The following is a 17,549-nucleotide window of genomic DNA, read 5'->3' on the forward strand; positions in this document are numbered from 1 at the left end:
CCTCTCGATTTACTTACTTACTTAAGTAAAGGCACGACACAGTGGAAACCAACAGGAATAAAATCTTACCCAATCCATATTTCAGCAAAAACCATCCGTCACAAATATTAGCATACAAACTGAGACCAAAAAACAGTGCAGCCATCAGAATCAAACACCAACATGCCACAGAGAAGGAGTATTTTAAATATTTTAAAATGTATTTCCAAGCCACCTGAAACAGTACAATGTCCGTCCCCCACCCCACCTCGACTCAGTTCACTTGGCAAAGCATTCTTTAGCCTTCCCCATTAAGGACAAGAGGAAAGCCCGGCTGAATCAGATGAAAGACACATCTAGTCTAGAACGCTTTCCTTACAGGAGCCAACCAGATACTCCAGTGGGAAGCCCATAAGCAGCCCCTGGGTAAAACAGTGTCCTAGCTGCTTGTGTTTCCAGGCAACCAATATTGGTCAGAAGTTCTGACAGTGGAGGCAGAACACAGCCAACACAGTTTCCCTGTGGCATGGGGATTGCCACAGCTGCAAAGAAAATGCTGGTCTTTATGTGTCTCTTGGTCTCATACAGCTTGGCTCTACAGAGTTTCTCTTGTGTTCACAGAATGAAGAAGCAAGTTGACGGCGACAAAAAATGGGCCCTTGCTACACAGTGCTGGCGAATTGCTGCCAAATCACATGTTTTCAATAATAATAATAATAATAATAATAATAATAATAATAATAATAATACTAAATTATTTATACCCCACCCACTCTGGGCGGCTTCCATAAAAACCAAAAATACAGTAAAATATCACACGTTAAAAACTTCCCTGAACAGGGCTGCCTTAAGATGTCTTCTGAATGTCAGGTAGTTATTTATCGCTTTGGCATCTGCTGGAAGGGCGTTCCACAGGGCGGGTGCCACTACCGAGAAGGCCCTCTGCCTGGTTCCCTGTAGCTTTGCTTCTCGCAATGAGGGAACCGCCAGAAGGCCCTCGGCGCTGGACCTCAGCGTCCGGGCAGAATGATGGGGGTGGAGACGCTCCTTCATATAAATAATAATATATAATATATTATTATTATTATTATTATTATTATTATTATTATTATCTATTCCATTTGTGTTGTCAAGACTAGAAGCAAGAACCCTTGGTTCTGTGCACCACTGCCCCTTGTGGTGAGAGCTGGAAGAGCTGCAGCTTGGAGGAACTTCAAGGGCAGCAAAATATTTCCAGGCTCTAGAATGACTCTGCCCACCCACCCTGGGCCCATCTAGTTCAGTATCCTCTTTCTCACAGTGGCCAACCAGATGCCTGTGAGGAAACCCACAATAAGGATCTCTCCCCTCCTGTGGCTTCCAGAAACTGGAATTCAGAAGCACTGCTGCATCCAACTTTGGAGGGCCAAACTTAGCCATTATGGTTAAAGGTAAAGGTACCATTAGGTCCAGTCGTGACCGACTCTGGGGTTGCGGCGCTCATCTCGCTTTATTGGCCGAGGGAGCCGGTGTACAGCTTCTGGGTCATGTGGCCAGCATGACTAAGCCGCTTCTGGCGAACCAGAGCAGCGCACAGAAACGCCGTCTACCTTCCCGCCGGAGTGGTACCTATTTATCTACTTGCACTTTGAAGTGCTTTCGAACTGCTAGGTTGGCAGGAAGAGGGACCGAGCAACGGGAGCTCATCCCGTCGTGGGGATTTGAATCGCTGACCTTCTGATCGGCAAGTCGTAGGCTCTGTGGTTTAACCCACAGCACCACCCGAGTCCTGCCATCATGGTTAGTGGCCATCAAATAACCCCATCCTCCATGAATGTCTGATCCTCTTTTAAGGCCATCAAGACTGGTGGCCACTACTGCTTTCAGTGGGAGTGAGTTCCCTAGTTTAACTATGTGCTGCAATCAATCAATCAATTGATTGATTATGTGCTGCATCTATATTCCTGCAGTCTTCTGTTCTAACCATTGGCTCCCCCTCCCCACTGAGAGCCACGCATGGCTCAGCCCTGAAAGTTGGGTAACCTCTAGGAACTGTGGGTTATGCTCAGATATGCGTCGACCACAAATACACAGAAGACCAAGTGCCAAATATACGGCACCTCTTTAAAATGAAATACTTTGATTGTTCCAATCACAAAAAGTTGTAAAAGCTATCCTGAAGAATTAAGAGCCTCAGTACACGCTAACTAACTCCATCATAAATTCTGCTTTGGTTTCTGTTATCATATCATTGTCTCCCGGGACCCCCTGTCCCTGTCATGAATTGCCCTTTATAATTTATTCAGCTTGTTCTTGCCGGGTTCCTTTCTACTTATCATTCATCTTTACAGTTGTACATAAAATTAGATTGATCCGCCTATGCCAGACCCGTCAAGAATAGAAAAGTTGTCATTGAATAACACATAAAGCAAATGAAGACCCGATGACAGGCTTTGCTTGAACACCATGGAAATTGTCCTTTGAGAACCAAATGAAAAAGGTGTCAGAAGAGAGAGACAGAAGGAGATGGAGAGATTGTAACCTTTGTAATCTGATTTTTAATTTGCAATCAAATGGACAGGACTTTGGGGAATTCTTAACCATCCTTCTTCAGTTAAAAATATTGCAAGGCAAAACTCAACTCCTGCAAGCAGTACTTATTATGCGCATTAGCCATGATAACAAATTGGTTCTGCTGAGGGGTTTTTTGGGGGGGGTTTTGGGCTGATGCCTTGCCCCGAGAAACAGTTAGATATCTCTCTGCCTGGATGATGACGTCAATGCTCAATATCCACATAGGGCTTTAGACATCGAAAGCTTTTCCAGTGGATGATCTAGATAGTCTTTATCTGGTTAGATTCAGCGGTGACAGGTAAATTTATGGGAGCATGGCCAGTCCGTTCACACTGGGTGGCACTGCAACTATTATTTTAAATTGAGGCAGAGGGTTCTAAATTTTGGGGCCGCCCACAGCGTCGCTGACATTGGAGACCTCAAGGTCCACCGCTGGTAGTGGTTCACAGCTCAGACTAGGGAAGCTCCTGTGTTTTTTCAGGAGCTGAAATTTGCTGCAGAATAAATGAGTTTGGTCCTCATTGCGTCCCTGGTGGAATGAGATCATATGGATGTGAATTTCAGAATTACAATCATGTGCATTTTCTAGCTGCAGCTGCATATATATATATATATATATATATATATATATATATATATATATGCAGGTTTTGGTGTCTTCGGGTGTCTTCCCGTGTAAGAGTCGGGGTGTCTGTGCGACGTTTCGACGAGGTCTCACTCGTCATCTTCAGGCTGGTGCTTTCGGCTTCTTGTTACTGGAACAGAGCAGAATCTGGTGTTTGAGTTCCTATAAATACTGTTGAGGGGTGTGGTGTATAGCCTCCAACGTTCTGGGCAGAGAGGAAGTTCCTAGATTAGTGTGCCTTTTCTTCTTTTGTTCCTTAATTACTTGAGGGATATCTTGGGTGATTTCATGAGTGATATTCTGAATACCACTGGGTGGGTCATTAAGTGTAGATTAGTTGCTAAAGCTTTCGTGTCTTGACCTCTTGAGCTTGTGAAGAGTTTTTCTGAGAAGATGGCTGTGCTGCATTTAGTTGTGCTCTGGCTTGGCTTCGTGTATAGGGGCGAGCTGTGGTTTTGTGCCTTGTGCCAGCCAGATCTGTGTAGGGATTGCAGGGGGGTGCAGCATCCGGAGGTGCCACTATAGTTTGGCTACTGGATGGAGTCTGTAATATGTCTGTGGAGAGGGTCTGGGTTTGGGTCTGGTGTGGTTGATTGGTGACGGCGTTCTGTGTGCCTCTGGTTCTGGTGTCGGTTTTTGTGGGGAGGGCTAATTTCCAGATGTCTGGCAGGCGGGACGTGTCGTCACGCTTGTTCATGTTGTGAGGGTGTTTCTCTATCTCGATGGCTTCCATGATTATTCTCTTGTGGTGATGTTCCATGTTAAAGAGCAATTTGGAATCTGCAAAATTAATTTCGTGTCCTGTTTCTTTCATGTGTTGGAAAAGAGAGGAAGTTTTTTCTTCTTTTTTGACGGCATTCTTGTGTTCTGCGATACGTGCATTTATTCGTCTGTTTGTTTGTCCAATGTACGTGGCTGGGCAGACTTTGCAGGGTATTTCATAGACCCCTTGGTTTTCCAGCTGGATTTTGTCTTTTGGGTTTCTGAGGATATTGGCTATTTTTTGGTTGGTGCAGAAGGCTGTTTTGATATTGTGTTTATGGAGGATTTTGCTGATTTTGTCTGTAGTGCCCTTGATATAAGGAAGGAGGGCCATGCCATTGTTTTCTTCTGTGTCTTGGTTTTTGGGGGGTGTTTCTTTTTGGATTAGCTTCGTAACCCTGTTTTTCTGGTATCCATTGGCGATTAACACATTTGAGAGATTCTGTAACTCAGTTGTCAAGTGGTCTTTGTCAGCCAGGCGTTTGGTTCTGGAGATGAGAGTCTTGGCTACGGAGTTTATTTGTGCAGGGTGGTGGTGTGATTGTGCATGTAAGTAGCGGTTGGTGTGTGTTTTTTTCCGGTAGATAGTGTGTCCTAGGGAGCCATCAGGTTTTTTGTAGATTAGGACGTCAAGAAAGGGGAGTTGGTTGTTGTCTTCTATTTCCATAGTGAATTGTATTTTGGGGTGTAGGCTGTTGAGATGTGTGAGGAAGCTATCTAGTTTTTCTTTCCCGTGTGGCCAAATTACAAAGGTGTCGTCAACATATCTGAGCCAAAGTTTGGGTTTGTGTTCTGACTTGTCTAAAGCATTGGTTTCAAAGTGTTCCATGTACAAATTTGCGATGACCGGTGAGAGGGGTGAGCCCATAGGTGCTCCTTCTATCTGTTTGTATCTTTGTCCATTGTGGATGAAGTACGTGTTGGTTAGGCAGTGGTTGGTCAGGTCCAGGATGTATTTGGGGGGGTTGTATTTGTTTTGAATGGCTGTCAAGGCTTCATTAATGGGCACTTGAGTGAAGAGAGATACAACATCGAAGCTCACAAGTAGGTCATCGGGATGTAGGTATTGCTTCTTTATTGTTTCTATGAACTGGAAGGAGTTAGTAACGTGTGAAGCGATGGATTCTGCATAGGGCTGAAGTTGCTTAGCGAGAAATTTAGCGAGATTTTGTAGAGGTGAGCCTATGGAGCTGACTATTGGTCTGAGTGGTGTTCCTTCTTTGTGTATCTTGGGGAGACCGTAGAGTTTGGGGCATCTGGATGATTTTTCTCTGGGGATGATTCTTAGCTGGATTTCTTCACTGATAGGAGAGGCTTTTATTTTGGATTTGGTGGTTTTTTCCAGATAGGTGGTGGGATCTGTTTTTATAGGTTGGTAGGTAGGGTCTTGGAGTAGATTTGATAGTTTTGCTTGGTAGTCCGATGTGTTCATCACAACAGTGGCGTTGCCTTTGTCTGCTGGGAGAATGATTATGTTGTTGTCTTTCTTCAGGTTGGTGAGTGCTTTCTGTTCTTCTTTGTGTAAATTGCTTCTGGGTGGTTTGCTGGAGCAGAGGATGTTGGTGACTTCAAGTCTGATTTTATTGGCTTCATCTGGGTCGATTTTGGTCAGGCTAGCTTCGACTCCGCATATGATGTTTTCCAGCTGGAAAACCAAGGGGTCTATGAAATACCCTGCAAAGTCTGCCCAGCCACGTACATTGGACAAACAAACAGACGAATAAATGCACGTATCGCAGAACACAAGAATGCCGTCAAAAAAGAAGAAAAAACTTCCTCTCTTTTCCAACACATGAAAGAAACAGGACACGAAATTAATTTTGCAGATTCCAAATTGCTCTTTAACATGGAACATCACCACAAGAGAATAATCATGGAAGCCATCGAGATAGAGAAACACCCTCACAACATGAACAAGCGTGACGACACGTCCCGCCTGCCAGACATCTGGAAATTAGCCCTCCCCACAAAAACCGACACCAGAACCAGAGGCACACAGAACGCCGTCACCAATCAACCACACCAGACCCAAACCCAGACCCTCTCCACAGACATATTACAGACTCCATCCAGTAGCCAAACTATAGTGGCACCTCCGGATGCTGCACCCCCCTGCAATCCCTACACAGATCTGGCTGGCACAAGGCACAAAACCACAGCTCGCCCCTATACACGAAGCCAAGCCAGAGCACAACTAAATGCAGCACAGCCATCTTCTCAGAAAAACTCTTCACAAGCTCAAGAGGTCAAGACACGAAAGCTTTAGCAACTAATCTACACTTAATGACCCACCCAGTGGTATTCAGAATATCACTCATGAAATCACTCAAGATATCCCTCAAGTAATTAAGGAACAAAAGAAGAAAAGGCACACTAATCTAGGAACTTCCTCTCTGCCCAGAACGTTGGAGGCTATACACCACACCCCTCAACAGTATTTATAGGAACTTAAACACCAGATTCTGCTCTGTTCCAGTAACAAGAAGCCGAAAGCACCAGCCTGAAGATGACGAGTGAGACCTCGTCGAAACGTCGCACAGACACCCCGACTCTTACACGGGAAGACACCCGAAGACACCAAAACCTGCATTCCTGTACCCGTGAAAATCTACGAAAGCAAATATATATATATATATATATATATATATATATATATATATATATATGCTTTCGTAGATTTTCACGGGTACAGGAATGCAGGTTTTGGTATATATATATATATATATATATATTGATCTATTAATATGTAAACTCAATTAGCATATACACTGTAAATATGATCTGCTCAACTAAGTTCAGACTCCTACTGCAGAGACAGTCTGCCTAGCATTCAAAAAGTGGAAAAAAAGAAAACATCAGTGCCCAGCTGGCTATCCAATATTTTCCCAGTTATGCACACCCTCCCTCGCATGTGCAACCACCACTCTGAATGGCAAACTGAGCCCTTTACAACACTCAACAAAATACAGAACATACGCACAAAAACCAGAACCACTTTGTCTGTCACACTCCACATATGAAGACCAGGAAGTGCTAAGAGAAAGAAGCATATGCCATGATGAGAGTATGTATTGGAACACAAACAGATACGGATTCAGTTACCTGTTTTAATACAAAGTCCATTGGTTAGACTTGCTCAAAGGTCTGAACAAGAAGGATACTTAGCCTTGCTGAACCCATCCTTACTTTGCGTTCTCTCTCTCTCTCCTCTCTCTCTCTCTCTCTTCTTCCCATGGCCAGTGGTGACTGGTCCATTTGAATGAATTTGGATCTGCACCGCCCACCTGTTAGCCATGCTTTCTTCCTTACAACCAGCCCAGAGGATGGACCTGAATGTCAGCTTCTTCATCCCTAGTTTCAGCTTTGCCTCTGTAGAACCCAACAGGGAGGAAAACTGGCAACAAAACTGTAAGTCAGAAATGGCGAACCTTAAGCTATCCAGATGTCACTGCACTGCGACTCATAAAATCCTTGGCCATTGGTCATGTTGGCTAGGGCTGATGAAGTCAAACAACATCTGGAGGGGCAAAGGTTCCCCATTCCTGCTATAATTAGCCACGTCTGCCTATCACTAGCTCTGGTTCTGCCTTCTTTGGGGCTCCCAGTCTTTTGCCCTACCAATGAGCACCAGGCCCTCGGTCCCCTTTGCTGACGATTAAGCATGCATGCCTTCTTGATAAAATATCATGCCACATAAGATGTGCTGGCTATGGAGAGTTTCTGGCAAGAAGTGACGATGAAGGGGAGGCCTGAGATAAGATGGAGTTTGAGATGTGCTGTAAGAACACCAGATGTTATAATGGATGGGCAGATTAGACTGTTTTCAGCCTCCGCCAACTTTTGAATGTTTTCATTCATAAGTCTGCTCTGTCTGGTTTTTGCATTAAAATGCAATGTATTTATTTATTTAGAAATCTGCACGAAGATTTGTAAATATGCATTTTAACACAGTTATCCCCATGAATGCTTTCTGAAATGCATTTCATCCCAAAATACATTTCAGTTTGTTCTCTGAGCTGAAAGCCATATTGAAGAATTCAGAGAAGTGCAAAATCTGAAGGATAATTACATTACAATATGCACATTAGCTTGGGAGGTGCAGATCAGGTCAGCTTGCATTGGAATTCATAGACATCAAATTCCTCAAGCATCCTTCCTCTCTCTCAGACACACACCTGTCCTAAAACCTGAGCACTTGTGTCAACTCCTCACTCCAAAATTCTTTCACCTGGAACAGAGAGACTGAATTCTCTTTGCATTCCAGAGGTTGTTGGCATGGGGATGGGAGCAGCCAATCTTTACCTAGTGAAATGGAACTTTTAATGTTTACAAAAGAGATAGGACTCAGGTGTTTCATCTTAGCTGGCAAGCTTTGAAATACTGTCAAACTGACTAGAAGAAGAAGAAGAAGAAAGAGCCTTGTAATGAGAAACAGCTTCTCCCATGCCCCCCCCCCTTCATTTTGACCAGATTTTATTCCATTGCATTATTGTTTGGTTGGCAAATTTGTGGGGAACTTGTGGACTCATAGGAACAAAGGAAGCTCCCTTATACAGAGACAAATCACTAGTCCATCTAGCTCACATTGACTAGCAGTGGATCTCCACAGTTTCAGACAGGGGCCCTCATGGAGATACCTTCTGCATGCAAAACAGATCATCTGAAACAGACCTGTGACCCTTCCCCAGTGGAACCACAGTGCTGCTGTTGTCCCAATATTTTGCAAAGCAAAATAGTTTCTCCAGGCCTTTCATTCCCACTTCCCCCTTAAATCTGTCTCTCCCTCCCCCCCCCAAGCCCAATACCTTTTCATCTTTCTTATTATTTGTGTTTTATTTTAACTTTAGAAAAAAGGCAAGATTCTCCCTAGGGAACAATTAGATCACTTTCCCTTCAAAAAAGAGTCTTAAGGGCATAGCAAATGGTTTGTGTGCGTTCAGCAGATTCAGTGAGCCAATTGAGTCTTTTTGCTCCTATGCTGCTGCTGACCCAACTGCAACTGACATTAGGAGGGCAAGGCTGCAGAAACAGCAGCAGGAGGAGGAGGAGGAAATCCAGATGCAAGAGTTCAACTAAGAATGGGAGCTACACACTCTGCTAAATCACATCCTATAACTCTGGCAGGATTGAACCACTTCCAGGCAACGTTTGCAGAATCTCACGTTGAAGTGCCCACTTCCCCCACAAAAAACCATCAATGAACACTGAAAACAAATTGAGGAAAGGCTGATCTAAATCACTATTCCTTGTCATTCTACTTAAAGCAAACAAACAGATTCCACATGAAAAACTCCTATGTCCCTGTGGAGATGGCAGTACCGAATCGGTGGCACATGCCCTTCTGGCTTGCATTTTTTATAAAAACCTGAGGAATGAGGTTATCATTCCTCTTTTATTGTCCATTCCGGGTCACCCAGCCACTGCCATGGTGTCCTTTCTCTTGGCAGATCAAGATGAGCAGGTGACAGCAAAGGTTGCAAGGCTCTTAGCTGGGGCAATCAGAATAAGATCCACTATTTGACTATTGATTCAAATCCCTAAAATGTATTTTATACAATTGAGTTTTTATTTCTATTCTTTGTATATCATATTGTTATTTTATTGCTATGGTCGATGGCTGACGCAAATAAAGATTCACTCATTCATTCATTCAGACAACAAGAAGATGATGTGGGAAATATGAAAACATGTGATCCTCCCAGCCCTTTAAAGATAAATGGAGGTGAAATCAACAAGATGTGATGAATGTAATTGACCGGCATATCCCAAGTCACACATCTCTTCTTCAAGGAAAGCTCATTTGGTCCTTAGAAAGTATCTGAGATAGTATGCAAGACCAGTTTAAGTATTCTTTGAGCAAACCAGTCCAGTTGCTCTTGAAAAAAAGTTGTGTGACTTTATTCAAAGTGCTCTTTCAAGGCCTCTTTTTCTTTGGTCTCCGTCCTGGAGGTTCCCTTCCTTGACAGTTGAGCAAGAGACACATTATGCATGATGAAGTTTAGTAGCAAGCTACAACTGCCCAATTTGTATCATCCGGAGACCCAAACTTTTCCCAAGCACCTGGTGTATGTGGAACTTTTAGCCTTGATTGATTTAATTTATATACCGTCCTATACCCGGGGGTCTCAGGGCATTTCACAGAATAAAAATCAAGATATAAAACCACAAAATACATAATAAAAATAACAACAACAACCCAATAGCTCCCCCAAAAACACACATTTTAAAGCAGCATTTTAAAAGCGTGCCTCTTTTTTATTTTATTCTTTAAAATAAAGCCTCGGGTGACTTGTGCATCCTTTCTCCTAGGTCCAGGATGGAGACAAAAACTAGTTTTTGAGGGAGAGGGAGCAAGTTGAAAGCACAGCAGAATACCAAGCGACTTGTCCACAATAGCAAAATTGAAAACAAAACTAAGAAGACTATTTTGTGCCAGCTCTATTAGCAACATCATTTCCCTGTTATAGTACTTCAGCGGCAGGATACATGATTATCTGTAGGATTCCTTATCTATGGGATACTGTTACACTCTCAAGCAAATCCCAGATTTCCATAACCTGCCAAGAAGAAATCAAATGCAACACTTAAGACGTTTCTCACATGCCCTCTGCTTTCTCTCTGAGGCATGGATTTTAATGGAACCTGGCATCTGGAAAGCCACCTAAACTGCTGAAGTTAACAGTTTGCTAGCTCCCCCAGTTCCGCTATTTCTCCTCTGGAGCCTTAGTAGTGATCCGGTGAGGTAATGCAAAGAGGCAGCCCCGTCTACCATATGACCTGCTCCCTCTTAGCAAAGAAGATGAAAAGTTGCCGGAAGGGGTGGGGAGGGCGAAGAGAGAGAAATATACCACTGTGCTTATTAGACATGAGCTCAGTTTATTCGGATCATAAATAAAAGCTGATCTTGATAGTGTAATTACATTTCACAACATTATCCTCTGACATTAACCTCAGCAGGGGGAGGAGGGAGAAAGGGGGAAGTTGCCAGGATTGCAATTTTGAATTGGAATGATGACTGCGTGTGTACGTACCCCAATAATATGATAATGCTAATTGTTCACAATTAGCATAATATTACAATTATGATTATAATTATATTCCCACCCCAAATTTCATTTCCTAGGGGAGCCAATTTGAGACAGGGAGGGGTTGGTGGAACAGTAAATATTGAAACATATCTGTAGGAACATTTTCCTCAAGTCTCCTGCATCGTCACGGTCTAGATTGCATTTGCTTCCCCCCCTCCTAGATCACGGGGATGCAATTCTGATATGGCAGTTTTTTTCCATGGCAGATTTTTATCACTCCCTGCTTTACAGGCCTTTTCTTACCTGTCTTTGGAGGGCAGGGCCCTGACTGACTCCAGCTACAAAAGTTGAAGCTGCTGAATGGAATCTTGGCCTGCAGTGTGGTTTAGGACTTAGATCTTGTGATTTTTGTGGAAATTGCTCAGTTTTGCTTATTTTTAAATGTTTGTTTATTGTTCATGACTACTTTTGTGAAGTTGCAGTTATGTATTTTTTTCATGTTCAAGCCACCCTGAGCCTGGTATGTATGTATGTATTTGAATCTATCACAAAGTACACACATAAAACCCAGAAAAAAATCGAAACTATGGTTGGCTCGATTTACAGTCCTACTTTCCACCCCCTCCCTCCCCTCCATCAAACAGACCACTCACCTAATTTGTCTGAAAATGCCGGTGGTTGTCCCCGTATGAAGGATTAGCACAGATTAAGGGGGAACAGTGTTAATTGTAGGTGGGGGAAGAGAGCAAAGCATCTCCTCAATCTGTTCTTGATTTCCCCTGTGTATGTCTGGCTGGTAATAAGCTTCCTTTAATCTGGAAGGCCCCTTGGTGAAATCAGCACCACGGACAGCGGTATTGATTGCTTTTGAGAAACCATCACAGCTGCTCACCCAAATTACCTTTGATATGTGACCTTTAATGTAATTACTGCAACATCAAAGCATTTCTATAAATTATTAAAGAACTAATATACTTCATCATCCCACTATTCTATTATATGTAAAAATATAAACAACCACCAGCAAACAATGTTACGGATCTGAAAGTGCCCAGAGTTGGCAAGAATTTTGCTCCTCCTCTGTATGGAGAAAGGGGAGACTGTCCAAACCACTTAGCACAAAGGGAAGGAGAGAGGAAAGGAAGGAGATTCAATGTTTTGCATTTGGCTCAACTTGCCGCAAAATATATCTCACTCTTCTCTTTCCGCACCCTCTCTCTCTTCCTCCCTCCTCACCCATTTTTTTTTTAAGAGAACCCTTCTTCCCCTGAAAGTATCATAAAAACTTGTCAAATCCATATCTACGCAAGCTCAGAAGTCATGCAATGACTCCAGCAGCTGACTTTATACCCCCCACATATCATGCAGAAATACACAAAACATATTCCTGTCACTTTGCAAAGCACGACCTGGAAATAATTACAGTAGAATATTACACCAGTAATAGCTGTGCAAAAACACAAACATAGGCAGCCAGAAGGCAAGGGCCAGTTCTCATGTACAGAGGCCAAGGTGAGCCACACCGATACGCATTTGCATTCGTGTGCAGATTAGTTTTGGGTTTTTTTTTTTAATGCCTTGATTCAGGCTTTGAGCTAGAGGGAAAGGACAGTTGCTGAATCACTTACTTGGGAAAAATGGAAAATGTAGACCTTCAGTCAATGAGCTATTGGACGAGTTGCTTCCTCCTCTCTGTCTTGCCCCTTCCAGTTTCTGGGTTGATAATTATGTTCCTTTTATTTACTTAACAAGATTTATACCCCACTCTAATCAATGGACACTTCTAAGCAGTTTACATAAAACACCACAAAATATTCAGCAGATGTGCTTGTGTGTGTTAAAATGAGTTGACATAAAAAGTCAAAATATAAATGAAATCAGCAGTTTTAAAACAAGTATACATAATGAAACAATATTATTTATTATTGTTGTTTATTTGAATTTATACACCGCCCTATACCCGAAGGTCTCAGGGCGGTTCACAGAAGAAACTGTGTGATAAAATTACTTTTTTGGGCAAGCATGCCCAAACAGAAAACTTTCTGTTATTATTATTATTTGAATTTATATACTGCCCTATACCCGAAGGTCTCAGGGTGGTTCACAGAATAAAATCAAGATATAAAACCAAAAAATACATAATAATAATAAAAACAGCAACCCAATAGCACCCCCTCCAAAAACCCCCACATTTTAAAAGGGCATAGAATGCCCTTTCTAGCAGGCCTTGAAAACAATACCGTTAAACTTTAGTGGACCTAACTAACACAGTATTAGTCAGTAGGTCAAACTGACTTCTTGTCAAAATGTGATGATGTCATCACCATGCTCTTGGTCACATGACCAAAACAAACAAACAATATACAGCATGACCACAAATATCGTCACCAGCTGTCAAAACAAATGCCTTTTCCAATACACAACATTTCTGGCCATGAGCTGAACGCGTCACTTTGGTCTTGAGGCCTTTGTTTTGGTCACATGATCAAGCACATGACATACCTCTCTTTTTTTAAAAAAGGAAGGAAAACAACCAACACCTGTCTCTTGAAACTGAAGCAGAGATTGCCAAAGAGAAGAAAATAGTAAGAACACATTTGTTAACAATGTCAAAAACAACACCAACACCGGAGCCACTTCACCATGAAGGCTGGAGCTAAGCCAAGTGGGAGGGAAATCATTTCAAAGGGTTATGCAAAGGTATCTATTACATACAAAATATTTAGCTGAAACATGTTGTTGACCACAAAGACTGCATGAGCAGCGCTGGCATACCACGGCAGTTTAGTTTATCACAGACAACTGGAGAGCTGAGAAAATTATGGGATGGTGGAAATGCCTAGCCATATTAACCGTCTTGAGGGATGGTGGACTAAGTATCTGTGCTGACAGAAAGTTGCCGGGGGCAAGGTTAATCTGGAACATAAGACTCAAAAATATGGAGCAACAAACACAAATTGTCAAACCAGAAATCTGCAAGAATTTAAAATAAAGTGTAACACGTCAGATATTAGCAACAAAGCATTCAAATGTCAGGATGCAAGTATTGGTGATGAAATTTATTTTTAAAGCCTATTTATTTATTTATTGAATTTATATACCCCCCTATACCCGGAGGTCTCAGGGCGGTTCACGGAAAAAAACTTACACAACTCCAACCTTGTCAGTTCTTGACCCCTTTAAATTCCATATTTTGATTTCTTTCTTTTTTTTCTTAAATCCTCTGCATTTATCATACCCACACATGGGATCCCCAGTGGTCTCCTAACCAAGGCGCCAGCTTCAAATACCAAATCTAAATTTCTAATTTGGAAATAATTTCCAAAATGTATGCAAGATTCCTTTTCATCTCTGTGCTTTGTAAATGCTGGTAGGCGAGACTTTGAAATCCACCCTGAGGCTACAATCCTTTGCATACTTGCCTGGGAGTAAGTCCCATTGAATACAGTGGGATCAACTTTGTGGTAAGCATGCATAGGTATATGTTGAAAACCACATACACACATGGGCAAATTGACTGCTTCTGCCTTCTCATCTTCCCTCTCAAATTTCTTATGTATATACATACCCAGTTGTCAAACATAGTAGCCCTTTCCATAGATATGTCTGTAACTCTATCCTCAGTCAAGCACTGTCTCCCTATACCCCAGTTATTCAACATGCCCCTCTAGACCATGGGTAGCCAACATGGTGCCCACTAGATGTTGTAAGATTCAAACTCCAAGCACCTTAATCATTGGCCATGCTGACCTGAGCTGATGGGAGTTGAAGTTGAAGAACCACCATATAGAGGCCCAAAGGTTTTGCCAGCGCTGCTCTAAATGTATTTCAGCTTTTCTGGTCCTGTTGATGTTGCTCAAACCCAATTTCCTCTCTTTCCAGATTCATCCATGTCTTTCTCACCCAATTTCTTCCTTTTCCTCCTAGAAACCGGCTTCCCACTTCCCAGAAATAATCAAAGCGCAAAAGCAACAGTGCCAGCCCCATCGGGATTGTGTTTTGTGTGAGAATGCAATAGTCAAGACTGCCATTCTGAAAGTGAACTCTGTCGGTAAAGGCATTGCGCATTCCCCACCCCGGAAAAAAGTCACTACACCGATATATCCAGATTCTGAAAGTATTTCAAAAAGCCAGCAAGATCTGGCCCCAGTGAAGTTCTCCCACGCAATGGGAAGGAGTTGATCTCTCCCAGGGCTAAATAAATCAGCATTGGTTTCCATTCATCCAACGCAAACCAAAAGTCACCCGGAGCGACCGGTCATTTGTGAACTCCATCGCCACCTTCCAAAAGGAACCAAGACATTGCAAAACTGTGCTGAGCAAAAGGTCAATCTGGACTCACCCCTGGCAGTGTCTTCTGTTCGTGCAGCGCACTCTGGGCTTTAAGAGCTGACTCCCTTTCACAGTATGTTAGGAAGGCACAGCCTGAAAAAGAAAAAGAAAAAGAACACATCAGGACATATGATCTCTGCAGCATCAGACAAACTTTTGGTCTTCTCTAGCATCATCTTTCCATCAACTGCTAGCCAACTTTCTCCAGGGAGCCTGCAATTAGAGAGTTGCATTCCATGGGCAGGCTGGCCATTCTTCCATACTGTTGGTCCTCTAGCAACTGGAAGCTCAGAGGTACATTTCCTCTGAGTGTGGAGGTTCTATTGAACTCTTATGGCTACTACAGAGCTTTCCTTCCTCTGGCAGCAAAGAGACCCCATTCTGCAACACTTTGGGGTTTTTTAGGTACGGGTAATAAGAAGATGGGACGTGGGTGGTGCTGTGGGTTAAACCACAGAGCCTAGGACTTGCCGATCAGAAGGTCGGCGGTTCGAATCCCCGTGACGGGGTGAGCTCCCATTGCCTGGTCCCTGCTCCTGCCAACCTAGCAGTTTGAAAGCATGTCAAAGTGCAAGTAGATAAATAGGTACCGCTCCGGCGGGAAGGTAAACGGCCTTTCCGTGCGCTGCTCTGGTTCACCAGAAGCGGCTTAGTCATGCTGGCCACATGACCCGGAAGCTGTACGCTGGCTCCCTTGGCCAGGAAAGCGAGATGAGCGCCGCAACCCCAGAGTTGGCCACAACTGGACCTAATGGTCAGGGGTCCCTTTACCTTTACCTTAATAAGGAGATGGGAAAGTGGGAAGCATAGTCTCCAGGGTTTCAGGAAGGAACGTTTCCTAGGCCTACCTGAAGATGTTGGGGGTTGAACTTAGAATCTTCTGCATGTAGAGGAGGTGGAGAGCTACAACAGTGGTCTTCTGAGTATGTGGGTAGATGTTCATATCATCAGTGGTTGCCAAGCTGCTGGGCATCTTATTAGACCAGCAGAAAAAGGTCTTTCCCATTATCTGACATCTGACTGCCTCCCCCTCCCTTTTCTTTTCCCATCAGTCAAAACTCACCCATTTGCTTGTTCTGGGGAGCCTCCCGCCTAAGAAGCTCCCCTCAAGCCCACACAACACTGTTCCTGAGGATCTACATCAGTGTTTCCCAAAGTGGGCGATACCACCTCCCCGGGGGATGCTGGAACGATCCAGGGGGGCGGCAGTGGCCTCAGGTACAATTGGGGGGGGGTGTTGAATAAAAATAAGGCGGCAGTGGAAGCGTAAAAAAGAAGAAGAGCAGAGCAGAGAAGAAAATGTTTGGAAAACTGTTCATACATGTTTCATCTGTTGTGTAAAGACATTTACTGACAGGTTGGGTGCTGTTGCGGGATGGCGACGACACCACCTCCCCTGGATCCAGGCCTGGGGAGTGGATCACAGCTTTCCTGACTATTTGGCCAATGGCAGACGGTCTACAGTGCTGGCAGGCTTCACTCCATTCCTCCCCATGGGTTTTTAATCCCAGGGCCTAATCCACCTCCTCATCCAGTTTTGAAAAACCATACCTATATGTTCGATCTGTAAGTCCTCTGTTATAGGACGTAGGTAGAGATACAGTGGTACCTCGGGTTACAGACTCCGCCAACCCAGAAATAGTCCCTCGGGTTAAGAACTTTGCTTCAGGATGAGAACAGAAATCGTGTGGCGGCAGCGGGAGGCCCCATTAGCTAAAGTGGTACCTCAGGTTATGAACAGTTTCAGGTTAAGAATGGACCTCCAGAACGAATTAAGTTCTTAACCCGATGTACCAATGTATAGATACATTTAAAAAATAAATAATAATAATCCACATATCTGTCATTGTATCTTTCTGTTTGCCCACTTAAGGGAAGTAGATTTCCAGAGGAAAACTGAGTTTTTCCTTTTCTGAAAAGTGGATGGTAGGACAAATAAATGTGGGAACCTCTGGTCCACATTGATAACTACACACAGAGAGAAAGTGAGAGACACATTTCAATGGAGCATTCTACCATGTTCTTTCTGGGGGGCGGGGGGGGGCGGGGAGCGAGCATCATGACATGCACAGGAGGGAGCAAAGTTTAGAAAAGGAGAACTGAAATGCCCTGAATCCATGAGGTTGCTCTCCTGTTCCTACTCACCTACTCAAAGGGGAATGGTTGGATCCCGAGCGATGCTTAGGCAAAGCAATAGCAGAGGCAGCAGGGTCCAGTCTTCGCAATACGAAGGCTGCTCTGTTAAGCCACCTGACTCTTCCAGCACACAC

The 17,549-nt window shown here is 43.5% G+C and overlaps 1 protein-coding gene across 13 annotated transcripts in view; it reads right to left on the minus strand.

The window, feature by feature from the left end:
* The window catches only part of CELF4 (CUGBP Elav-like family member 4), an 815,176-nt gene that overhangs the window by 675,145 nt on the left and 122,482 nt on the right, over nucleotides 1–17,549 (minus strand). For all 13 annotated transcript variants that reach the window (XR_014224487.1, XM_082242033.1, XM_082242038.1 and 10 more), the window contains exon 2: nucleotides 15,290–15,372. Coding sequence is in view for 12 of the 13 variants with exons in the window: in XM_082242033.1 (XP_082098159.1) it covers nucleotides 15,290–15,372 (83 nt within the window). In the remaining variant the exon portion in view is untranslated. The remainder of the gene's footprint in view (nucleotides 1–15,289; nucleotides 15,373–17,549) is intronic.

The sequence above is a fragment of the Podarcis vaucheri genome (genome assembly GCF_965113315.1).
Source record: "Podarcis vaucheri genome assembly, chromosome: 11".
NCBI lineage: Eukaryota > Metazoa > Chordata > Lepidosauria > Squamata > Lacertidae > Podarcis > Podarcis vaucheri.